This window comes from Anabrus simplex, chromosome 1, assembly GCF_040414725.1.
Source record: "Anabrus simplex isolate iqAnaSimp1 chromosome 1, ASM4041472v1, whole genome shotgun sequence".
NCBI classification, from domain to species: Eukaryota; Metazoa; Arthropoda; class Insecta; order Orthoptera; family Tettigoniidae; genus Anabrus; species Anabrus simplex.
Genome location: NC_090265.1, coordinates 1,381,944,589 through 1,381,971,303, shown reverse-complemented (window position 1 = coordinate 1,381,971,303; position 26,715 = coordinate 1,381,944,589). Strand labels below are relative to the sequence as shown.

The window sequence follows — 26,715 nt, the reverse complement described above, 5'->3', positions numbered from 1 at the left end:
CTGAAAGTCCACACAAATCTCTATGGACGACGACAGTTCAGCTTTAAATGGCTTCCTTCACTGTCACACTTGATTCTCCCGCACAAGCCTCTACACACAGTCGTCACATGAATGTTCTGAGCGAGTTGCCGCTAGGAGCGCCAGCAGGTAAAATTTCGCCATTCGCACGAGGTCTATACTGGGTAAGATGACGGACAGACACAGGATGCCTTCGGTTGAGTTTATATCGTAATGCTCGTTTGCTGTTATAACCTACAAGACTTTTTCCCACATATTTCCACTTGATGGTACAGAATTATTTCAATAGGCTACATTCCAAACTTCAGTGTAGATGTTGAGGTACACACGCATGAGCAACATCTTTCACAAAGGTCCTCTGAAATGAATGGCCTTCCTAATGGTAAATCTGAGTTATTTGGACCATTATGTGTTAAGCAACAAAGTAGAAGAATACTTGTTTCACTCCATCTTGTCTTGTGTCCTAAACAGGTTATTCAGGATAACTGTCGAATGTACATTGTATAATCGAACCTTTTACATTTTATTGCTTAGTCTGGTTTCTTTATTCTTGGTCCCCCTGTGGGTGGGGGTGGGGATTGTAGAATACATGCCTGTTGTAAAAGGCGGCTAAAAGGGGGATCAGGGGCTCTCAACTTAGACCTTGGATTCGCGACGGTAGGTCTCCTAGCTGAGCCTGGCATTGCTTTCACTTACAGTATTTATGTCATTCTCGTAGTTTTCATCCTTCCTACCTGACCTCCCTTGGTCGGCTCTTGTTCTTTCGCAACCCCGGCGAGGCCTGGGATGTCTTTCATTTCCACGCCCTTTGTGGCTTTTCCTTTTCTTTTGCCGGCATCTCTTCCATTTTCCTTCTGATTAATGTTAATAGAGTATGGTTGCCTAGTTCTGCTTTCTCTTAAATCAGTTATCACCACAACCACATATTTGTTATTGGATTTGAAGATTCACAGATATTAGGATTTGCGTTTCTGCGAATACTCCTTCCACTAAACAATTCAAACTTTATAGAAACTTTCCCTTACCGGGCGAGTTGGCCGTGCGCGTAGAGGCGCGCGGCTGTGAGCTTGCATCCGGGAGATAGTAGGTTCGAATCCCACTATCGGCAGCCCTGAAAATGGTTTTCCGTGGTTTCCCATTTTCACACCAGGCAAATGCTGGGGCTGTACTTTAATTAAGGCCACGGCCGCTTCCTTCCAACTCCTAAGCCTTTCCTATCCCACCGTCGCCATAAGACCTATCTGTGTCGGTGCGACGTAAAGCCCCTAGCAAAAAAAACAAACAAAAAAAAACAAACAAAAAAAAACAACTTTCCCTTCTTGATTGAAAGAGCAAGGCTCGTTTTTTTAAATCCCAGATTAGTTTCTTATACTGATAATGATGACGAAGAAGATAATCGATGATCGTTCATTTACAGTGACAAACATCGAGGTCATCGTACCACACTTCCTCATACTCTAGGAAATCGTTTGTAACTAATGTGATATCATGAAAATGAAAACCTACAACCTGTTTTCCAGTCAGGGATGGGATGAATGAAGCCCCCAACCTGCGGCGAGGATAGGAATTGTGCCGGCTGCCGAGGCCTGTCGCACACCTCTGGAGCAATGATTAATGACTGACAGATAAAATGAAATGATAGTGCAGAGTGTTGCTGGAATAACGAATGTGTTATCATGAAATTCAGTATAACATTCAATGTTAAAAAGTAAAATTTATTTGGTGATAATTATTAAATCACAGCCGGGTGAAATTGCCCCGTAGTAACCTTGAGAAATGAGACGATGAAGTTCATTGACTTGGCCGAGGGAAGGTGTTAAATTGTATATGAGTAGTCATAGAAAAATCTTATAAAATATATGAGAAATCGTTCTTTTCCCGAATGTAATGGTGAATTTTCATTTGATATCTTAGGAGACCTGAAAGAACATTTAAATAAATTACATCCGTAGCTTCAGGGAAATTACATTTTAATTATCACTTGTACTCGTTACATTAAACATTTAAAATTGAAATTGTCTCTACTAAGTGGAAGACACTGCATATTGTATGTCATTATCTCAGCGCAGGAAACTGCTGACCCAGGTAAATCAGCGACATAATGCAATAATCTTGTTTGCACTTTCTTACCAATTCAGTAAAAGATTTCATGTGTTAGACTTGCTCCACAGGGATTTCTGATCTTTTTCACTCCCTTAATCTCCTCATAGTAATAGACGAAGAGCATACTGCATTACATTGTGACTGATTCACCTAAAGTGTAATAATGTGATGCGATTTATGAGTCTGGATGAAGTCTGATACACTTTTGTGAAGATTCACTTGAGAAAGCTTCCCTCAACTCTGTAAGTTAGCTGAAAATATGCTATGCTATTTTCGTTTGGTTCCACCTTCAAATGCGAACAGTTACTTTCAGTACAAACATTTAACAAATACGTAGAGTCGCTCAAAAAATAAAATAATGAGTGCATGGTAGTGTGTAAGTTCTTTGCAGATACATTTTTCTCAGAAACAATTTAACCTATGTGTATATATTTATGATGTTTGTTGTGGTTATCCACAGGATCTGAATTTTCATGGGAGGTGAGTTATATTTCTGTAATAATTCAGAGTGAGCCTGATAAAATATTACATGAAAGGAACATACGATACCAGGCTCTCATTCTCTTTTCAAGCGAGTATACATACATACATACACACACACACATACATACATACATACATACATGCATACATACATACATGCATACATACATACATACACACACATACATACATACATACATACATACATACATACATACATACATACACCGGACAAAAAATCTGTCATCCTAGTGCGCACGCACAGATGGATCGTTAAGCCTGTACAGATGGCGCAGTACCGGGCGAGTTGGCTGTGCGGTTAGGGGCGCGCGGCTGTGAGCTTGCATCCGGAGATAGTGGGTTCAAGTCCCACTGTCGGCAGCCCTGAAGATGGTTTTCCGTGGTTTTCCATTTTCACACCAGGCAAATACTGGGGCTGTACCTTAATTAAGGCCACGGCCGTTTTCTTCCAACTCCTAGACCTTTCCTATCACATCGTCGCCATAAGACCTATCTGTGTCGGTGCGACGTAAAGCCACTGGCATCATCATCATCATCAAGATGGCGCAGTGAACGAGTCTCGTGCTCAACCGCAAGCGCACTACCTCTACGTGAGCATAAGGCAGTAGCGATCAGTGAGATACTGATGTTTCAAGCGGACCACGTACGTCAACATGGTTAGATGTAAGGAAGTGACAGCGTGGCAAAAAAGGGGGCAATCGTGTCTGGCCGTGCCCATGGCCATGCGATGCGTGAAGTTGCTGGACTTGTTGGTGTTTCGCAGCGGATGGACTGTTCAACGTCTACCGGCAGTCTTCGTGGCCCACGTCAGAATTGTGGTCAGAAAAAAGATCCAGAATGAGAGGGACCGGAGACGCGTTTCACGGCTTGTGAATCAAAATCGCTTCCAAACCCGACAGGAATTACTACAGTCAGTGAATTAAGGTCCATCCCAACCTGTTATTAAGGGAACGTAGCGACGGGAACTGCATGCAATGAACATTTGGAGTCGGTCACCTCGCAAGAGGCCATTGCTCACACATGCACATAAAGCCATACGCCATTTCATTATTTCAGGCTATGTTTCGCAAGACTATCAATTCATTTATTTTATTCAAACCATGTTGTAACCAACTCTAGTTTTAAGGTAAACTTAAAGTACATACAGTATTCTGTCCAAGGAGGTGTAATGGTTTCTGTTTGAACCTTGTCCTCTGCCCCTTCGAGCTGCCATTGGCCTCCGCGTGTGTAAGTTCTTCCCATACTCATATAACTGGCCGAGTTCGACTGTAGCCCCTTTGAAAAATAGAGTAGTCGACTGAAAATCGAACATCTTTCTTGAATTTACATTCTGAGTTTTGAGTAAACTACCGCTCGTTCTCAGTCTCATTCTCTACTTTCTGACTTTGTCATCTCCATATGATGAAAGTATTGGCAAACTCATTTCAGCGCCGCCATTGTTTTCTTTTTTTTTAAATATAGGCCTATATTTCGCTGTAACAGTATAACATTTGATGGGGCTATTTGGGGATCCAACTAGCGTCTGGGGTAAGTAAACTCGTGTCCTCATCCCGAGGTGGTGCAGCTCTTTTCAGGCACACCCCCATTGGAGGTGAGCAGCGTCTGGGGTGATGACTTAACAGACATACGCATAACTGAAGAAGGACCTCTTTAAAAGTGGAAGTATCAGGTAAAAACAGAAAGTGACGGAAAATAACTTCCTAAACTTCGCAAACCTGATACCGTCGGGGCTAGAAGATTGGTGAGACGAGATAGATGGAAGTACTGCAGTGGGTCTGGAATACGTTAGTAGAAGCAGTGGGTTCTTTTCTATTGTTTTACGTCGCACTGTCTCAAGCAAGTCATATGGCGACGATGAAATAAGATACAGCTAAGACTGAGAAGGAAGCCACCATGGTCTCAAATTAAAGTATAACCCCAGAATTTGCCTGATATGAAAGTAGGAGACCACGGCGAACAATCTTCACGGTTGCCGACATTGGAGTTCGAACCCACCATCTCCCGAATGCAAGCTAACCGCGCAGCTTACTCGCTCGGTGGAAGCAATGTAAGTTCACCTGATACCTCATGATTGTATCATATCATTTCATAATGAACTTTTTATCGTGCGATGTATCATATGTCTCACTTGTTATAGGTCTAAGTTGCTGTATAATCCTACTTCTAAACTTTCTTTAGCGATTTTCAAGATTTCAGTGTGGTATTGGATGATATTGAATTGCAGTGTATTGAACCCTATTCCTGCGACACTGGGTAAACATTTTTCATTTGCTCGATATATGTACCATCCGATTTTATTAATCGGCAGGTATTAACGCGCGTATCGAGTATTTATTGCTTTGTTTCATTGTATTGCCTTTATCGGATTGTGCTGAAATATCTGTGAATGCTTCCTGTCTGATGGTATTATTGGTGGTGACCACATATTACTGGGCTTTAATCACGATCAAGTGGGGCTCATAAACTTAAGATTGTCCGAATATGGCAGGTGGATCTATGAGAGCAATTTTGAATGGAGCTACCACATAATTTATCTGGTCACAATGTAGGCTGATTGATATCGTCTGTTGGTAGATGACGGCCTGTTGACAAATGATGACCGTTATGGACTAGCGTGCTGCCATCTGCCAGCAAATTAGAGCGAGTTGTCGCTCGTTTGGAAGCTGGCGCGCTTTGTGACCAGACAAAGGGTGCGTCCGAGTGAGCGCAGGCCTGGCATGCGTCGCCGTCTCTTTGACAGATCACGTCGTCAATATTCTACCGAGATTCATTTTACCTTCGCAATAATGGAGGTTCTGTTCTCTCCGTGCGAGTGACTTGTTCATTGTCCACGGTAGTCAGTCATCTCTTCGTTCTTAACCCTGTATAGGACAGAAAACTGGCACTGCGTTTAAATAATTTAAACTTAGCCTGAGTGTTGCCCATAAAATTATGTTAAATTCAAAATATTTACTCTCTTACACAGTAGAGTTGTAACATGATATACCATGAAATTAGTTCCACTGTATTTCTCATTGCATGGCCACTAGTAAAATAATTCATTAACAATATGATAAATAAGAATGATGGTGCACGATGGAACAACTGAGATTTTTAAAAACTTACTAACACCTGACAATTAACATATTTTCAAAATTTACCTTAGAACAGAGAACATAATACCCTTATATAGTTAAAACTGTGCAAAATATGTTCCAAATATACAATTGTCTTCAGATATTTACCAAATCATCCATCATTCATAAACAACGAATCGTAACTGAAGCTGCCAACATGAATAGCTTTGAATTTTTCAAGGCGCCTGCTTTTTCATTGAATTCATCTGAACGATGAATAATAATTAACAAAAGTGTGAAATTATTTGATCATCATTCTATGAAGTGTTAATTCGTATGTAAACATCTTTCCTTTTTACAATTGGCTTTACGACGTCACGCCGACGCAGATAGGTCTTATGGCGACGATGGGACAGGAAAGGGTGGGAAGTAAGCGACCTTGGCCTTAATTAAGGTACAACCACAGTATTTGCCTGGTGTGAACATGGGAAACCACGGAAAACCGTCTTCAGGTCTGCCGACAGTGAAGTTCGAACCCACTGTCTCCCGAATGCAAGTTCACAGCTGCGCGCCCCTAACCGCACGGCCAACTCGCTCGGTTTTATGATCATCATACGCGCATATGCATGCAATTAATCTATCTATATACATACAGTATATAAAGCAGAATGTCTGTCTGTATGTTTGTTCCTTATACAAATACACACCGTTCCACCAATTTGAACCAAATTTTGTATACTTACCTTTTAGGACCCTGCGGGTAACCCTATTTACAAGAAATTTCAACATCCCTCTCCATTCCCTAGATTTATGCCTTTTGACACATTAACATAGGCTAATATAGGCGAAATATTCAATTTGTCGTACAAGGACAAGACAAAGCTCGTTTTAAGCCTCACGACGGGTAGAACAAAACTCGGTGAGGTCCTACGGGCCCCGAAAACCTACCGTGGTAACGTCAGCTCAAGGATTCTGCAGTAGAATACAGGCCTGGTGTTCGAAGTAGGCAAGTGCAAAAATGTAGGCTAGGCCAAGGAGAGATTCTGCTACACAGATGACTGTCTCTAAGAAAGCACTGTGGGGGTAAGGGATGATGGATGATGGTGTGGTGGAGGGGATGATGCTAAAAAATAATCGAAAACTGTGAATATTACTGTCGAATCCATAGTTTTCGGGGTCGCTTAGATGAATACTGACACTCCGGATGCCTTTAAGTTGAAGGTCATACCACATCACAGCTCTCAACCAAACTCGGTACGGATATGAGTTACTATCTCGAAAAGATACTGTAGAAATAAGACACCCCTGGGGGACGGGGGTGACATGTACAATAATGGAAAATAGTCGATATTGGTGTCGAAACCATAGTTTCCGGCGTCACTGAGATGAATAGTGACACTCCGGATATCGTTTAGGTCCAAGTAAAGCACCCATCAGCATGGTGATTCAGAAGGGGCGATAAAGAAAATGTCCAAATTCACCGAGATTAATGTTGTTTACACAGTTTTCGGTGTCGCTCGGCTGATTGGTGACAGTCCCAATGACAGTTGGAATTGTATACATTATATCTATATTGCGACGCGTAAATACGTTACGTCTATAACCGGAGTCTTAATGATAGGCAGTATAATAATAATAATAATTGTTACGGAGATATCCGTGGTAGGTAGAGGTGAAAGAAGGTGCGGGTGTGAATGGGTTTCAAGCTACGAAATTAACGTGCAATGTAAAATTAATTTAAAATTTAACTAGGTTATATTTTCTTTTCAAAAACAAGAGATAACAATCATAACAGGTACAGAGTAGCAAAAATGTAGGTACAATATTACTGGATTCGGGCTCAGTGCCCTTACTTCATGACTCTTGGGCAATCAGCCCCGCCTTACTCCAAAAAAAAAAAAAAAAAAAAAAAAAAAAAAAAAAATTAGCCAAGGGGCAGAAAACCCCATTCATGCCCAGGAGCACTGGCTCCAAATATTACACATAAAGCCTGCACGAGGCATACAGAAACAAATTTCAAAGAGCGATCCGCTCTCAAAATTGTAAGCCTATCACAAGGCCACCCCAAACTCTACCTTCAAGCTGTCCTCTAAGGACGTATTCACAGGGGTAAAATACCCAACCTACGGAGGTCTATTACATGAAACGAAGGTTGATTACATGACCTCTAAAATAACAATTTGAGAGGAGGCGAACTTGCACTCCTAATACACTTTGTTTTTAAAACCTAATCTGGCTCTGGGCCACTAACGCAAGGGCTAATCCCATACTACAGAGGTGACTTAGAGAAGAACACTTTACATTACATAAACGAAGAATAGTTTGAGAAAATAAGTTCACCTCAAAACAAATGTGAGTGGGAGCTCGAGAGGGTTAGCACTCTCTATCCCAATATGTAGCTTTACAAGAAAAAGATGAAAAGAGTAATTACATTTTAGGAAAAGGTTACATGATGGAAATGCTTCGAACCCGCCGCGAGTGTTAAACTGCCGACCTAGCAAGAAAGGAAGTTATTAATAGGCCATTACCTGGTGTTGAACGGCTGAAGAAGAAAGAGGCGCTTCCCGCCTCCTGCTATGTACTTAATACACTGAAAGATGGAACAGAAGTGGCCCGGAGACCCCAAAATCAGCAGTTTATATCCTCTCGCGGAAGATTCTAGGCGTTAGGGGAAATAAAACACCCTCCCTCAAAGTTTTTATTGGCTAGGGAAAAGAAACCCCTACATAGAGGAAGAAGAAACACATTATTGGTGGAAAATTAATTAAAGAAATTCGGGATTGGCTAGATCCAAAATAAGGGGAGAAAGAGGGGTATACAGCCAACTTAAACAATAACAGAAAGAAATTTAACAAGAAACAAACTTTTGAAATAAAAATTTCTCCAACAAAATAGTTCTTTGACTCCGCACTAGGGTGCGCTATTGTTGATCTTCAGTAGTGTCCTCTAGAAGAGAAAGTTCACACTTCTTACTTCAAGCGAAACAAAAACACATCAAAAGTGACACAGTTCAAAAAACTCAAAATTTTCCACGTGGTGACATCTTCTGAGAAAGTAGAGAATTAATAGAATAGATAAAGTTCAACCTTCCTCCAGAAGAGGAGTTTCAACTGGCGCAACTTTTAAATAAACGGTGTAGAGGTGTACCGCCCGGTACAGACCTCCCCCCCCAAAAGTTCCTCCAGGGGTGACATATGAAATCAGTTTGAAACAAAGTCCAAGTAATGATGTTGATACGAAGATAGATAGCAGAAGCATTTACAAGATTTCTTAATTCAGTTTCAAAATGTTGTTGTTGCAGGTGAATGAAAGTCTTTATGTTTGTAGAATTTGAATTTCTGAAGATAAACTTTTAATACTTAAAGGTGAAGAAAAAGTTTGCAATGTCCACCAAATATTGTTGTTGAATTCCCAAGTGTAGTTATTGCTTATGGTGACTGTCCATGTAGTTGATGTAGATTGAGTCGGATGGCCAGACCGGCCGTTGCAGCTTGCGTCCAACGGAGGCCGCTCGGACCCCTCAAGTACCCTGAGATACCGCTCGCCCGCACTATGAGGGGAGCAGAGGTGTTGAAGTACGCCGCGCCCGCGGTGAACAGATACAGGCTGCGGGCATGTAGCAGGTCGTGCGCCGCACATCAGCCTTGGCCGGGAGGAGAGCTCCGGCTCGCCGTGCACATGTCGTCCTCGCTGGAGAGGAGGGGGCCCATCCCCCTCCCCAGTCGCTGCACGGCGCTGCGCGGCTGCGGGGGCGCTGAAACATTAAAGCTAGGCGGCAGAATAGTGTTGGACTATCATCTTCTTTGAGGGTACAGGCTTGTGGAGAGGTTGAGGGGCCAGCGGCGTGTAGATATCCATGGCATTTACTATTATGAAGCCACAGTGTAAGGTGGAGCAGGAGACGGGAGCGTGGTAATGGCCGTGGCAAGAACAGGATGGCAGTTTAACGGGTCGGGGCAGGTTTTACACAAGGCTTACATCTAAAACCAAAATATTACAGAAGGGGCAGAATGCCTTAAAAGTGAAACTCAAAAAAATATAACCTTCATATCCTTTCAAAATAATATGAAGCAAGTTAACACAGAAATTACACCGGTTTCACCTGGGACAGGTGAACTCTAAATATCCTCTCGGTGGCTGGATTACTTAGCAATAAGGTAACCGGCGTAAGAAAATCGAGAATGATACAAGGCCCATGAAATCTGGGGGCAAGCTTGCCCGCGGGAACAAAATTTTTGACCATAACCTGGTCACCTACCTTCAAAGAGGTGGGTCTCCGTCCACGATCATACCTTTCCCTAACCTTTTCATGAGACACTTTAAGATTGGCTTTAGCCTTCTTCCAAAGATCTTTAATGTTGTCCGGATCTATTGTCTCGGGTAGAATGTCATTCAGAGACCAGAGGTTAGAGAGCGGCGAGTTGGGAACAAACTTAAACATCAAAGAAGCTGGAGTAAACTTGTGAGATTCATGAACCGCCGAATTCAAAGCAAAAGCTATCCAATGCAGGGACGTGTCCCACCTGGAAGGATCTTCATGATGATAGGCAATGAGTGCGGACCTGAGATTACGGTTAACCCGTTCAGCCAGAGATGGTTGAGGGTAATAAGCTGAAGTAGTTACATGAGAGATGGACAAGTCAAAGCAGAATTTACGAAATAAATTTGATGTGAACGCCTTAGCATTATCAGATACAATATATTGACACGGACCAAAAGAAGCAAAAATAGAATTTAAGCAAGTAATGTTTGACTGAGCGGTAGCCAGCTTAGTCGGAAATAACCAGGAAAATCTTGTAAAACCATCTACACACACAAAGATGAACTTGTTGGCATTGCCCTTTGACTGGGGGAAGGGTCCTACATAATCGATATACAGGCGTTCCATGGGGCGCGACGCTTGATGCGAAGACAAAAGGCGTACCTTGGTGGACATGGTGGGTTTACTAAGCAAACAAGATTTACAAGCTTTTACAAGTTCACGGATTTCACCGTCCATACCTTTCCAAATGAACATTTCACGAATTTTTTCACGGGTTTTAAAGATTCCAAGATGCCCTCCTAATGGGGTCTCATGATAATACTTGAAGATCATAGGCACAAGAACCGCTGGCACGACAACCTTCATCATCTTATCATGCCTCGATGGGCAACATAAAACACCATTCCTCAGAACATAAGGGACGACATGTTCCCCAGAAGAAAGGGTTTCCATTATCGGACCCAGCGTCGGATCTTCACGTTGGTATTTCTCGATATCCCTAAAGAGCATGGGAGCATCTGTTAGGATGGCATTAACCTCAGATAGTATGGACTCGGAAGGTGATGAACTGTCGACTGGTTCATGGGTCTCGACCTCGTTTGAAAACATACGGCTGAGTCCATCAGCCACGACATTTTCAGTACCTCTGATATGCCTGACATCGAATTGGAAGGCGGAAATACGGATGGCCCAACGGGTTATACGACCAGTACGACGCGGTCTACCTAAGACCCAGCTTAAGGCTTGGTTATCTGTCTCCAGGTCGAATTTGACATGTTCCAGATAGAGACGGAACTTTTCTAAGGCGAATAAGACTGCCAACCCTTCGAGCTCATAGATGGAATACTTGGCTTCTTGAGCCGATAGAGTCCTAGATGCATAGGCGATGGGACGCCTCCCTAGTTCAGTCTCTTGAAGAAGGACTGCAGCTACAGCTGACGACGACGCGTCCGTTTGGACGATGAATTTCTTCGAGAAATCAGGCATAGCAAGTACAGGGGCATTACAGAGAGCTAATTTAAGGTCTTCAAAAGCGGCTTGTTGAGACGGTCCCCACTCGAATTTGATGCCTTTCCTACGGAGAAGGTTTAAGGGCGCCGCTCTATTAGCAAAATTAGGAATGAACTTCCTGAAGAAATTCACCATGCCAATGAACCTGGCGATACCTTTAATGTCCTTGGGAGGTTTAAAATCACGGATGGCCTGTGTTCTAGAATGATCGACTGCTACACCATCAGGTGACACAATATGCCCTAGGAATGACATAGAGGGCTTAGCAAAGGCAACCTTGGACAACTTTAACAGTTAACCCAGCCTTACGAAGGCGATTGAGAACTTCTCGCAGATGATCTAGATGTTCTTCAAAGGTTTCGGAAAATACGACGACATCATCCAAGTAGTGATATAAGTACTCAAATTTGATGTCGGAAAAGACCCTATCTAGTAGCCTAGTGAGCACAGCTGCCCCCGTGGGGAGCCCGAAAGGCACGCGGTTGTATTCATATAAATTCCAGTCCGTGGCAAACGCTGTAAGATGTTTAGACTCTTCGGCAAGGGGAATTTGGTTGTAGGCCTGATTCAAATCCAAGATCGTGAAGAACTTGGCCTTACGAAACCATGAAAAACAAGAATGAAGGTCGGGAAGGGGCACAGATTGCAACACCACCTTCCGATTGAGAGCCCTGTAATCAATGACAGGCCTGAAGCCTCCTTGGGGTTTCGGGACTAGAAAAATAGGCGAAGAATACGCTGACTTAGAGGGCCTAATAATACCATCCTTCAACATCTGATCGATGATTTCTTTCAGAGCCTTCATTTTAGGTGGAGATAGCCTATACGGTGGAAAACGGACAGGAATCGAATCCGTGACCTCAATTTTGTATTCAATAAGGTCAGTAACACCAAGAGTATCTGAGAACACCTCGGGAAACGACTGACACAGTTTCCGAATACTATCAGCCTGCTCCTCAGGTAGATGTCTAAGGTCTAACAACATCTCATCCTGGGTAGGCGAAATAGATGAACATGATACCGAATTACACTTTAACAAGGGAATTCTACAATTGGACGCAAATTTGAATGTGCACGACCTACTCTGGAGATCGAGCACAAGACCAGTGTGAGAAATGAAGTCCGCTCCCAATATGATGGGGCAAGACAAACGCTTGGCCACAAACAATTTGATCTTCCATGTAAATTTAAAAACTCGAATTTTGACATGTAAGGAACCTAGAATTTCTAATGGAGATGAATTAGCCGAAACATATTTAACAGGAGATGAGTCATAGTCAGGGAGTTTACAAACAGATTTCAATTTAGAATACCAATCAGCCGAAATAATCGAACAAACACTGCCTGAATCTAAGAGAGCTATTATAGGCTCGTTATTTAACTCAATCTTAAGAAAAGGAACAGGTGCGGGGGTATCCGCCGCAATCCTAAGACATTCTTGAGGGCATTCAAAAGATGAATTTGAAGGCTGGTCGTTCTCTGCATTTACAACCTGTTTACTAGGGGCTAAGTCTCGGGAAGATGGATTAGTCGGCTCAGCCGACGCCACTAGTCACTTTTTATTATTGGCATAGCTGGAATTTGCACCAGAAGTTGAGCAGGAGGGGGTGCTATTTGAGTTTGGGCAATTCTTGGCGATATGTGAGAAGGCCCCACACTTAAAACAGTCTTGTGATGACCCTGCTCCATTCCTTGTCCCACTTGACTTGATCAGAGGACACTTATTCCGCAGATGGTCAGGCGCCCCGCAAGCATAACATTTACGGGGATTGACTGGTCGGCGAGGTGGAGGCCGAGTGTTCGCGACACGCAAAGAATCGGCGTATCTAACTCCTTCCGCTGAGACGGCCAATGCTTCAAGTTCAGAGAAGGTTTGCGGACACGCCGCGAAACACAAATATGACCTGTAGGGTGGCGAAATACCTTCTACAATAGCCTGCACAATCTGATCTTCAGGAAAGTGCAGAGCAAACACCCTAGTGTAGAATTTGATATCTTGAATGAAATCAGCCAAGTTTTCATCCAAGCGCTGTACACGGTAATAGTACTTCTGAATCAGGGAGGACCTGGCCCTAGCCGGGATGAAGTTAGCTAGCAAATGGGCATGGAAATCCTCAATAGATGATTGCTCGGCAATGGCTCTTACGATTTTATCAGAGAGAATACCAATAGCATACGGATAGATAATTTGCAAAATCTGACAAGGGGAAAGAGAAAACACAAGGGCATGATCCTGAAATTCCACTAAAAATCTTAAAAATGAAATAACTTCACTAGTGGTGTTGACAGAAAACTTAGAGATACCTCTTAGCAACATTGCCAATGGATGAGGCAAGCTGCTAAACCCAGGTGACATAGTAGGTAAAGGTTTCAATGGCAAAGAAGTTAATTCAGAACGGATGTTACCCAATGACGCACGGCGTTCAGATTCGTTGTTCGATGGGGCAGAGATAGTTTGAGCAGCAACGGTTATCCTATTGACTTCTCCCTGAGGAGGCTCTTCCTCGTTACCTACATTCACCGTGGCGGGTTGATCAGTTTTGGGAGGAACTTCGCCGGTTAGCAATTGAGTGACCTTATTAGACAATTCAGAAATAGTTTCAAGGAGCGTATTAGCGTCCTTCCTCTGAACGTCATTCACCTTTAGAGACAACAGATCATTAACTCTATTTGCAAAGTGATACAGCCTGCCTTGCACACGCTTAATTTGATTGGGAGACGGATCGTTTTCATCAAAAAAGCTGACTACAGATGCTAGCCCAGTAATATTTTCGACGATCGTGGAAAGAGAGTCATCAATTTCTTTCTCTCCCAAATTGGGGATGGAAATGGGCAAATCAAGGGACTCTCTAAGCTTGTTTGTGTCGATTGCAACCGTGCCTCCAGATTGCACATTTCTGATAGTTAACTCGTATATCAACTCCTCTTTGCGCAAATAGTTAAGGAGCAGAACATCGCGAGGGCCGGGCATGATGACAGAACAATTTTGAAAAACTCAAAAAATTCCAGCAACTGAGAAAATTGTTAGAGTTCGAATTAAAGCAATGTTTAGCCGTCAAAAGGGGCCAAATTGAGACCCATTCAACCACGCTCTGCTACCACTTGTTACGGAGATATCCGTGGTAGGTAGAGGTGAAAGAAGGTGCGGGTGTGAATGGGTTTCAAGCTACGAAATTAACGTGCAATGTAAAATTAATTTAAAATTTAACTAGGTTATATTTTCTTTTCAAAAACAAGAGATAACAATCATAACAGGTACAGAGTAGCAAAAATGTAGGTACAATATTACTGGATTCGGGCTCAGTGCCCTTACTTCATGACTCTTGGGCAATCAGCCCCGCCTTACTCCAAAAAAAAAAAAAAAATTTTAGCCAAGGGGCAGAAAACCCCATTCATGCCCAGGAGCACTGGCTCCAAATATTACACATAAAGCCTGCACGAGGCATACAGAAACAAATTTCAAAGAGCGATCCGCTCTCAAAATTGTAAGCCTATCACAAGGCCACCCCAAACTCTACCTTCAAGCTGTCCTCTAAGGACGTATTCACAGGGGTAAAATACCCAACCTACGGAGGTCTATTACATGAAACGAAGGTTGATTACATGACCTCTAAAATAACAATTTGAGAGGAGGCGAACTTGCACTCCTAATACACTTTGTTTTTAAAACCTAATCTGGCTCTGGGCCACTAACGCAAGGGCTAATCCCATACTACAGAGGTGACTTAGAGAAGAACACTTTACATTACATAAACGAAGAATAGTTTGAGAAAATAAGTTCACCTCAAAACAAATGTGAGTGGGAGCTCGAGAGGGTTAGCACTCTCTATCCCAATATGTAGCTTTACAAGAAAAAGATGAAAAGAGTAATTACATTTTAGGAAAAGGTTACATGATGGAAATGCTTCGAACCCGCCGCGAGTGTTAAACTGCCGACCTAGCAAGAAAGGAAGTTATTAATAGGCCATTACCTGGTGTTGAACGGCTGAAGAAGAAAGAGGCGCTTCCCGCCTCCTGCTATGTACTTAATACACTGAAAGATGGAACAGAAGTGGCCCGGAGACCCCAAAATCAGCAGTTTATATCCTCTCGCGGAAGATTCTAGGCGTTAGGGGAAATAAAACACCCTCCCTCAAAGTTTTTATTGGCTAGGGAAAAGAAACCCCTACATAGAGGAAGAAGAAACACATTATTGGTGGAAAATTAATTAAAGAAATTCGGGATTGGCTAGATCCAAAATAAGGGGAGAAAGAGGGGTATACAGCCAACTTAAACAATAACAGAAAGAAATTTAACAAGAAACAAACTTTTGAAATAAAAATTTCTCCAACAAAATAGTTCTTTGACTCCGCACTAGGGTGCGCTATTGTTGATCTTCAGTAGTGTCCTCTAGAAGAGAAAGTTCACACTTCTTACTTCAAGCGAAACAAAAACGCATCAAAAGTGACACAGTTCAAAAAACTCAAAATTTTCCACGTGGTGACATCTTCTGAGAAAGTAGAGAATTAATAGAATAGATAAAGTTCAACCTTCCTCCAGAAGAGGAGTTTCAACTGGCGCAACTTTTAAATAAACGGTGTAGAGGTGTACCGCCCGGTACAATAATAATAAAATTTCAATACAGAGCAAGGTATGAAATGTTATAATATTCAATTACGACCTCACATAAAATGCAGTATATAGAAATATAATTACAGAAATAGTCCTACATTACACAGTACCAACAGGTCACAGAAATACCTTATTTTGTAAATGCGTAAATATGAATAAATTCGTGTCCTCGTGCAACTCCTTTCAGGCACCTAGTTGAAATGAGTCGCATATACCGTTTTTACCACATAACAGCCCCAATGACAATCTCACATTTCTGGCAGTGTCGGGAATCAAACCGGGAACCCGAGGACAGTGGCTAATAGCACTAACCATTGCACTAAGAACATCATCAGATTCTATCAATTCAAAAACGAATGTCATTCTTTGTTTAATGGTGTGTATTTTTATTTCTTGTTCCATAGTGGGGCTTTTTTTACATGTATGTTATAGAGTAATGAATGAAAACCTACATACCTGTTTTCCAGTCATCTTGCGGCGAGGATAGGAATTGTGCCGGCTGCCGAAGCCTGTCGCACTCCTCTGGGGCAATGATTAATGACTGACAGATGAAATGAAATGATATTGGCAAGTGTTGCTGGAATGAAAGATGACAGGGAAACCCGGAGTACCCGGAGAAAAACCTGTCCCGCCTCCACTTTGTCCAGCACAAATCTCACATGGAGTGACCAGGATTTGAACCACGTAACCCAGCGGTGCGAGACCGACGCGCTACCCTAGCAGTATTTACCTTCGCTAACATGATATCGTATTAGAAATAAGCCAAACTATTTTTTTCTGAAGACAGAGTTGTTGAATGTGTGCATGAACATCAATCTCATTATCCCCACTACTGATACATAAATCATTACGTTGCCTTTATCGTGAAATGGTAGGGTAGCTAGTGAACCGATGTTTCCTTTATCACATTAACAATTATTTCTCTATTGCTATTTCCTGCGAACTGTTTTCCTTGTAAATATGACCACATTGTGCAAGATTGGTAGAATTACGCTGATAGCTGTCATATAAAACACTCTGAAGTCCCACTGTTATTATTTAGTCGGCCATTGCAACACGCGGTGAGACTACAGCAGATTGCGCGGCGACACACGATAAATTACAATGTTCGCTACACTGTAACGGTTCAAATCCCGTTAAAGGTGATATCTTTATTATTATTATTATTATTATTATTATTATTATTATTATTATTATTATTATTATTTTTGTAACTATTATTATTGTTCAGTTCAATTCTGTAATGATGTTCTCTTGCTTGATGGTAGTTAATTTGTTATGTACAGTAAATATGTGTGAGTAGATTAACATTAAAGACATGTAAAAAGTTGCTGCATAATATCAGATATAGATATATTGTGTGAAATAACTTTTGACATTTCAGCATGTTGCAATACTGCTAGCGTAAGTGCCGAGTCATCGCTCTGTCATTGTGTGCATTTAGCGATGTGCTCATTTTTAGGATATACCTACAGCCGCCTTAGGCTTTTTCACAACAACCTGCAACAGTTTGAGTTGGATGGGTGTGAAATCATTGCTATTTTTGGAGATTGCGTAGGTGTGTCAACTAATGGCTATGTACGCTAGCCGTATATTATAGCGTCAGTCATATGGATGGAGAGACTTGCCAAGGAGTGTTGTAGGGAGATGGTAGTGAGGAGTCGTATGGATGGAGAGGCCTCAGTAGTTCAGTTAGTTGGAAGCAGTTGGATGAAGGAGTTGAACGGAGAGACTTGCCATGAAGTCAGTGGAATACAGAGCCTTGCCATATGGAGTACTGGTGAGATGGTAGTAGTCAGTCAGGGAGATGGAGAGGCAGCAGTCACATGGATACTTAGTCGCCAGTCACCATGTGGATTAAATGTTCGGGGTGTGAATCTAATTTCAAGCCATGCTATATCTCGTCAGTGAAACAAAAAGGATACATAACCAAATTAGGCTTGAGATACCTACAGGATAATTCAAAGGAATACGTCGTAAAAACACTCAAAGTGTTGAAGGTACTGTTTGTGAACTAGCGAGGGATAAATTTCTTGTACAACTTTTAAATGTTCGGTCAATAGGATTTCAAATTAATGCCTAGATTCTTTCAGTTGTAATGCCATGCTTTTATACTCTCATCTGTTTTATCGCAGCAAATCTTTCTACTTTTTTGACATAATTTAAAGAATATATTTTGTTCTATCAAAATATTTTATCGTTTTATTTCAATGGTAGAATTAGATAACCTCAAATTTAATGGAGGAAACAAAACGACAATCTCCTTTTCCTAGAAATGAAATAGCGTATGGCTTTTAGTGCCGGGTGTGTCCGAGGACAAGTTCGGCTCGCCAGATGCAGGTCTTTTGATTTGACTCCCTTAGGCGACCTGCGCGTCGTGATGAAGATGAAATGATGATGAAGACGACATATACACCCAGCCCCATGTCAGCGAAATTAACCAGTTATGATTCAAATTCCCGACCCCGCCGGGAATCGAATCCGGGACTCCTGTGCCCAAAGGCCAGTACGCTAACCATTTCAATCAATCAATCAATCAATCAATCAATCAATCAATCAATCAATCAATCAATCAATCAATCAATCAGTCAATCAGTCAATCGATCAATCAATCAATCAATCAATACTGATCTGCATTTATGGCAGTCGCCCAGGTGGCAGATTCCCTATCTGTTGTTGTCCTAGCTTTTTCTTAAACGATTGCAAAGAAATTGGAAATTTATTGAACATCTCTCGTGGTAAGTTATTCCAATCCCTAACTCCCCTTCCTAAAAACGAAATTTGCCCCAATTTGTCCTCTTGAATTCCAACTTTATCTACATATTGTGATCTTTCCTACTTTTAAAGACACCACTAAAACTTATTCGTCTACTGATGTCATTCCACGCCATCTCTCCACTGACAGCTCGGAACATACCACTTAGTCGAGCAGCTCGTCTCCTTTCTACCAAGTCTTCCCAGCCCAAACTTTGTAACATTTTTGTAACGCTACTCTTTTGTCGGAAATCACCCAAAACCAATCGAGCTGCTTTTCTTTGGATTTTTTCCAGTTGCGACTTACACACACTGATTTAATTTAAAAATATAACATTGAATTATAATGACACACTATTAAAATAATATTCATTAAATAAGATACTCAATCGTCGGACTATGTACTCACACTTAGTTCTTACCTCATTACCTGATTTAGCCATGGAGCCGCACCCTTTTCCTAGAACCTATATGTTATGCTGTCTAGAGATATTCAAGACTCTCATTATATTATTGCTGCATTGAGTTGCAGCTGGCGCCTATCAAATACTGTATGTGTAAGTAATCAGGTAAGAACTAATTGTGAGTACATAGTCCGACGATTAAATATCTTATTTAATGAATATTATTTTATAGTGTTTCATTATAATTCAGTTTTATATTTTAAAATTAAATCAGTGTGTGTAAGTCGCAACACGCAGCGCGGCGGTGCATTTCTCCCATCAACGCACGGAACCTATAGAAACACACAATAGTGAACACACCTCTCCAAGGTTGGCATCAGGAAGGGCGCCTATCCGTAAAACTGGGCCGAAATCCACTTCACGTATTGAAATGGCGTATGGCTTTTAGTGCCGGGAGTGTCCAAGGACAAGTTCGGCTCGCCAGATGCAGGTCTTTTGATTTGACTCCCGTAGGCGACCTGCGCGTCGTGATGAGGTTGAAATGATGATGAAGACGGCACATACACCCAGACCTCGTGTCAGCGAAATTAACCAATTAAGGTTAAAATTCCCGACCCTGCCGGGAATCGAACGCGGTACCCCTGTGACCAAAGGCCAGCACGCTAACTATTTAGCCATGGAGCCGGGCACTTCACGTATTGACAACAATAAGTAAGAGAAAATACCAGGAAGAAGAAGGAGACTGTTAGGTAAACTCTATAACATGAAGAAGGACTATAAGATGACACAAACTGTTACTAGTCTTTAAAATAGATTAGCTGCATCCCCAGGTCAGTACAGTCGTTCAAGGAAACAAAAGAAAGGTCTGCCCAAGGAAGTGATCCTACCTTAATTCTATTCAGTATTTATACGAAGCTGTTTTAGTTGATTCAGAAGACGAAGATGGCGTTGAGGAGGGGACAACATCACCGAAAAAAAACCGCAAACGCATAGATAATTTTCTTTACAATTGGCTTTACGTCGCACCGACACATATAGGTCTTATGGCGACGAAGGGATATGAAAGGCCTAGGGGTGGGGAGGAAGCGGCCGCGGCCTTAATTAAGGTACAGCCCCAGCATTTTTCTGGTGTAAAAATGGGAAACCACCGAAAACTATCTTCAGGGCTGCCGGCAGTGGGAATCGAGCCCACTATCTCCCAGATGCAAGCTCACAGCTGCGCGCCCCTAACCGCACGGCCCGGTGGAAAACATATTAGCCTTAGTGGGGAATTAGGGATTGGTCATTACAGTCAATATTGTATGTGTAAGTAAGCTGCACTCTTTTTCATATTGTACCTATGTATTCTAAGGTATTGAAAGTGGTCAGTTTTACCTTCAATAAAAACCAGTTCACCAACTCCATTCGTCGACATGCACCCCCACATTACTACATGCCCACTGCCATCCTTCACTGTTGCTTTCAGGTTTTTCTCTTAAAGCTCAGTATTAGGACGCCGCCAAACTGTTATCCTCTCATCAGACTGAAATATGTTAAATCTACTCTCATAAGCAAATATAACGTCATTCCACCACTCATTGTCCTCTCTAACATGCTCTTTGGCAAACAGCGTTCTCTTTCAATTTATTTGGTTTATGAAGGGCTTCCTTCTTGCAATACGACCGTGAAAGTCTCTTCTGAGCACTCTCCGTGTTGTTTAGGGATGGACTTTCTTTCCGGTGTCTGCGGCAGTCTGCGTAACGAGGTTTGGAGCATTTGACTTGGGTTCCTTTTTTGTCTTTCTGGTGATATAACACTCTTCTCTCACAGAGAAAGTTCTTGGACGTCCCGTATGCGGTAGATGTTCAGTCATATCTTCCTCCCGGAATCTTGTGATAATATCAGAGACTGTACTTTTCTTCATTTGTAACATTTCAGCAATGTGACGACAACTTTTACCTTTGGCATGGTGGAAAAATTACTAGCTGCCGCTGTTCGATTGCACTCTCTCTTCCTCTGCGGACGATTTTCTCTTAAATTGTGTACAGTACTCTAACTCACTGAATGTTTACGTTCATATTGTCCGTGGCTCTTCTACACACGACCTCTCCATGGCAACTGACTTGTGTCCGAATAATTTTGTTGAAGCACGTTAACTGCGTTCCGAGGTTCCAGGGTCACTGGTTCTCTTCTGTTAACTAAAAGTACACATTTCAACGCCGTGTTGAATCTGTCAAACTGGGTTCTGTCAGAAACTAGTTTGCGTGTACAATATTTGCTCTGAAATATAGGGACAGTGTGTAGCAAAGGCTATAATTACTAACGTGTCCGAATAATTATGTGAGTCACTGTATGCACAAATTGAATACATACCGAAAGGAACTACGTATCATTGCAAGTCATGTGATCGTGGACTCTTACAATAACTAAAATGTTTAGTCCGTCGAATGGAATCATTGACCAAGTAAGGAATTTACACGGCCAGTCAAAATTAAAACCCCAAAACAGACTTTTCATTATAACTAGTCAAACGCTAGCGCATTACCAATTACAAACTGATTGTTTTGTACCAGTGCTGAAATGTGGTTGGAAAGCGGGTGGTTATTCCATTACTGACAATATACCACAATTTCATACTGTCTCGCAAACTAATGTTTATGATTTGACTGATAAAAGGTGAGCTGGAAATAATTGTTCCAATTTTTCGTTTATAAGGTGAGCACATTGTCTTGTGTTTTTGTATTCACATTTTGTGTTAGACTTTCACTATCATGCCATGGACAAAGAACCAATGCCAGACTGTGTTAGAATAAGGTCATTTGTTGAGCACTTTGAATTTGTATGTTAAGTAGTGATTTCTAAACCTTTGTATTGTGTATTTATTCCACAATGAATTCATCTTTGTAAATAAAATATCCCAACTAACGTCAGTCTTAACCCGCCTACCCGTGTACACAACTGTAAGCAGATAGTGGAGAACCGAACGAGTGGAGAGGGAAGGCGAGGCAAGACGGCCGCTGGCTGTGATCGCTGACGTGTGTGGGCATTTACTGTACAATTCAGGGCGCGCACCGCCAACTTGGAGGTTTCAAATGCCCTCTTAAAAAGGAGCAGCCAAAAATTAGACCTCCACTGCCTGTTTCAGCTTAAAAAGACCTTCACGAATATGTAAAAATCAAATCGAAATTCGCCGTCCGACTTCGTACCGTTCCCTCGTTAGAGATATTCCTGTAACGTCAGCCCGTAACGAAGATGTCCATTTAGACGCTGTCCGGAATGTACATAATATTCGTTGGAACACAGGCACTTGTACAACAAATCATCAACCGTTCATCTGTTACGCGAGTATTACAAAACAATGAATTGGGTATATCCGCGCCATCTGCTGTTACAACAGAAGCTTCACGGTCTGACTTCGATACTTCGGGAATATTTTTTTCATGGATATTACACAAAAGAACAGTGAAGCGGCCTTTGTATCAATCGTCCTTTTCTCGGGTGAATCACGATTGATGCATTCATTACAGTTTCTATAATTGAATTACCACTGGCGGTAACAATTCCGTCTGTACTGGCCTGTCTCGGACTGTAGCGGACTCCTTTTATTGCTGTTTTAACATTGAGAATTTCAACTTGGTTTCACCGTTAGTCTCTTCACAGTTACTAACTACAGTAGGGTAAAATAATGTTATTTTACAGTGCAGGTAATCTATATTTTGCAATATTTTGTGATAATCTTCCCGTCAAAATGCCTATGGCTCTCTAGGTTTGCAATTTTATCAACAGACAGCGTAACACGAGTTCTCCTCAAACTGTGCTGCTGTAGAGATCCCTCCCACCACGCACCGCCAGCAACACTTGGGCACTTCTCTTTGATGGAGCATTAATCTACGTATTCAGAGATTATCACAACCATTAATGACAGGGTTTTTGCAGTAGACTCACTATTTATTTATTTATTTATTTATTTATTTATTTATTTATTTATTTATTTATTTATTTAAATGTGTGTGTGTCTTTTGTTCCAGCGCGAGGCAAGAGGTTCGGTAACGTTCAAGATTGTTCCCTCATACCGCAGCGCGCCCCCTCCCTGTGAGGTACAAGTAAGCCCGGCTTATTTACCATTCATTTGAAATTCTTAAGATCGCAGCATCTCTGGATTATCAGTGCGGGGATTTATTACTTCCTTAAATGATGAAAATCAGTTGATGTAAATTTCAGTTGAGTCTCAAAATTAATTGGAATATCAATTTCACTATTGCTTATCTGTAATTCATGACAGACTACGTACATATTAACCACCAGACTATTTGTGACTTTTAAGTGAATCACACATATTTTATAAATAGTACACCAAATGTCTCATTCTCTCATTTCGCTACACAGAAATTGAGTATTGAGTATTATTGAGTATTATCTTTTAAGTACACTACAGCTCGGTAATACGACGACTATTGTTTTCAGTTCGTATGTGATCTACATAAACTGTTATAGTCTAGATATTAGTGTAGTAGTGTACAGTGCGAACTACATATTCTATATTTATTACCTACTTACAATTTTTTGTTATCACTGCCAATACTTGCATGGCGGTAAAAGTATTAGCTGAAGAACTATTAATTTGAATCTGGACTTCAGATTTATTTGAACCGTGGAAGAGCTCATTATATGTCTTAAATTTGTCATTCTCGCTTTCTCATTCGTTATGAAGTGGTTTACTTTTTTGTAATAATTCATATTGGTTGATGTTATCCCACTAGTTAAATTTGTCAGCTCCACTTTCTTTTGCGCAATAGCCAATCTAACTATATTATATCTTGCTTTAATTTGGAACATAGCATTTTTGTAAAATCATAAAGGTCGTTTAGATCAAGCTAAAACAAGTCCCTTCTCATTATGATTGTCTACTTTTTACAGATAAGCAAGCTTATATTATTGTATAGCATTGGATAGACATAAATTTAGGCTCTGTTTTCGTAATGGGAAATATATCATTCTAAGCTGAATAATCCAGAGTTCCTGTGAGATCAAGGTGAATGTTCTATACTAAGGCATGTGGTTAAACCCATTATAGCTGCATTCTAACCGTTCTGAATGACTCTTTTCCAAATGCAAAGTTAATAAGTATGTCTTCTCTTTGGAGGTTCAATGCAGCTAGAATAGGTGTCAATAAATAGGTAACGGAAATAGCTCTATTGTAGCATGTTGATTTTAGGTCAGACTGAAGTTTTGTGGATCCTGTCTTTAATTCTTAGTCATACATTCTAAAGGTGAAATAACGTTACTATCTTTTTGTTTAGCTGTACAGCATTATTTTTCATTGTTATTTTAAAATATGGCATTTCAGAGATGACTTTATATTGCTACTTGGTTTAGATACTTACTATTAGTGTAATTTCGTCCTGGTGTATTATCTATTGGCAGGTAATTGCTAACAATAGGATGTCAATTGAGGCTATCTGACCAACATTTTTGGGTGAAGTGCGATATCGGCATTTGACAGCCCTTTATGGCCCAAACTCAGTCTCTACAGTGGCCAAAGCAGTTTAACGCCAACATTTACGATATTGCAGCACAACAACATGTTTTTGTGGACCTGATTCCGATAGACCGATATCCTCCTTCATCTAACATTTTTGGATAGGCCATTATTGTGCTGTAGTCTCGATTAGACCATATTGCGATAAAGCTTGTAGTAGAATATATAGCTTTTTACTGATTTTAAACTTATTGATGCAGTTCAGTATGATGAAAGATAGAGTAAAAAACGATCGCCGTCACAACCAGGGGTTCCCGAAAGACCTACCTATTAATATGTCTGCAGAAACGTTTCATTTAGCCTTTTATACTTTTACAGTAGAAATTAATACCATCATTGTATATTAATTGAAAGGAGTAGTAAAATTTTAACCCAGTTCAGGTAGTAGCTATCGATTGTATTATCGATTTTGTGTTAAATTACAATTCAAATTAGGGGATGTAGATGATGTTGATAACTGACTGAGAAGATTTCAAAGTAATAGAGTACACATACGTTAACTCACAGTAAAATTCACAATAGGATTTACTGTGTTGTGTGTGAATAAGGAAAAACTGTAAAGAAGATACGTGGTCAATGCGTAGTCCTCATCAATATTAGGCTAATACTGCAATTTATTGATCTTGCAATGAGTCATTTCTAGCAATTAAACCGTGCATGATGAGGTTTATCTAAAATATTTATCAATATTAGACTAACGAATATTTTCTTGATTTAATGCTAATGATGTCTGAGATACTATGCTATGTGCTACTATTTAAGATCTCACATATTAGCATGAAGTTTTATCAAGTGTCTTGGTAACTAACTTGCGTAGAAAAATAATCTTCTTCTTCTTCTATTACCACCGCTTTTCCCACACCTGTTGTGCCGCGGGTGCGAACTGTATCGCACACGTTGAGCTGGCCATGTTTTACGGCTGTTTCCCAGAAAAGGAATAGTCTAATTTATGAAATAACGTTGCAAGTAATATTATACATGAAATTTCTAACATCATCTGTAGTGTCTTTGAAAAATGATTAGCCTGTTATTATTATTGAAACATATGTAACATACCTATATACCTTCCGTTTATTTTCACTTCCTATTAAAATTGATTCATTTACTCCTCTCTTAGTCCCGAAGTGTTAGTCGGAGAATTTATAATTGTATACTTTATAATTATGACAAAGTCTATTTCTAAAATGTAAAATCTCTGTCAGGGATTTTAGAACTGAAGACTAATCGGATATTAAACTAATATGCCTATGATTACTACTACTTTTTCCTCAATTTTATTATTATTGTTATTATTATTATTGTTGTTGTTTTAAGGCACCAGACATCAAGGTCTAGGACCCCTCCTCCTTTTCTTCTTCTTCTTCTTCTTCTTCTTCTTCTTCTTCTTCTTCTTCGAGTCCTGCAACCTTAATGGATGTTGACAGTCATTCCGGCTCAGATAGCAGTAGGCGATCGGAATAAACTAATTATTGGACCACTGGTGCAAATTTTCGAATCAAGAAGTGTATCGTCGTCGAGGTCCTTTTCTTCTCTTAATGATTTTATCGAACAATAAGTTGTTGAATTTGGTACTTTAGTTTGCGACTGATGACTTAAATATGCCGATTTCCTTGCTACTCGATCTACTGAATCATTGTTGCCTCTTTGCATTGACCACTAATAGCTGTACCTACTATCTACGTATCTGTTATTGATTATGCTATCGATCGGTATACCACATCATCGAGTGAGGTACTATGATACATTCCATACTCGTTGAAATAATGATGCTGAGTAGGGTGACTGAACAACTGTCAGCTTTGTTTGACAGGTGTGAAATTGTTGCACTCAGGGCCGAATTCAACACTGCAACACCTCCGGGCACAAATCATCCCCCCCCCCCGTTCCTTAAACTCGACAAGACAAAATTGCAATTAGGCCTACTATTATTTTTATATAACGAATATAGGTAAAATATTAAACATTAATTCCATT

At 40.9% G+C, this 26,715-nt stretch overlaps 1 protein-coding gene across 1 annotated transcript in view; it reads left to right on the top strand.

Annotated features, from left to right (window-relative positions):
- LOC137497032 (peripheral plasma membrane protein CASK-like) overlaps positions 1-26,715 on the top strand; it is a 439,399-nt gene that overhangs the window by 188,866 nt on the left and 223,818 nt on the right. Inside the window, exon 4 of the mRNA XM_068225518.1 lies at positions 23,231-23,305. Coding sequence (XP_068081619.1) covers positions 23,231-23,305 — 75 coding nt within the window. The remainder of the gene's footprint in view (positions 1-23,230; positions 23,306-26,715) is intronic.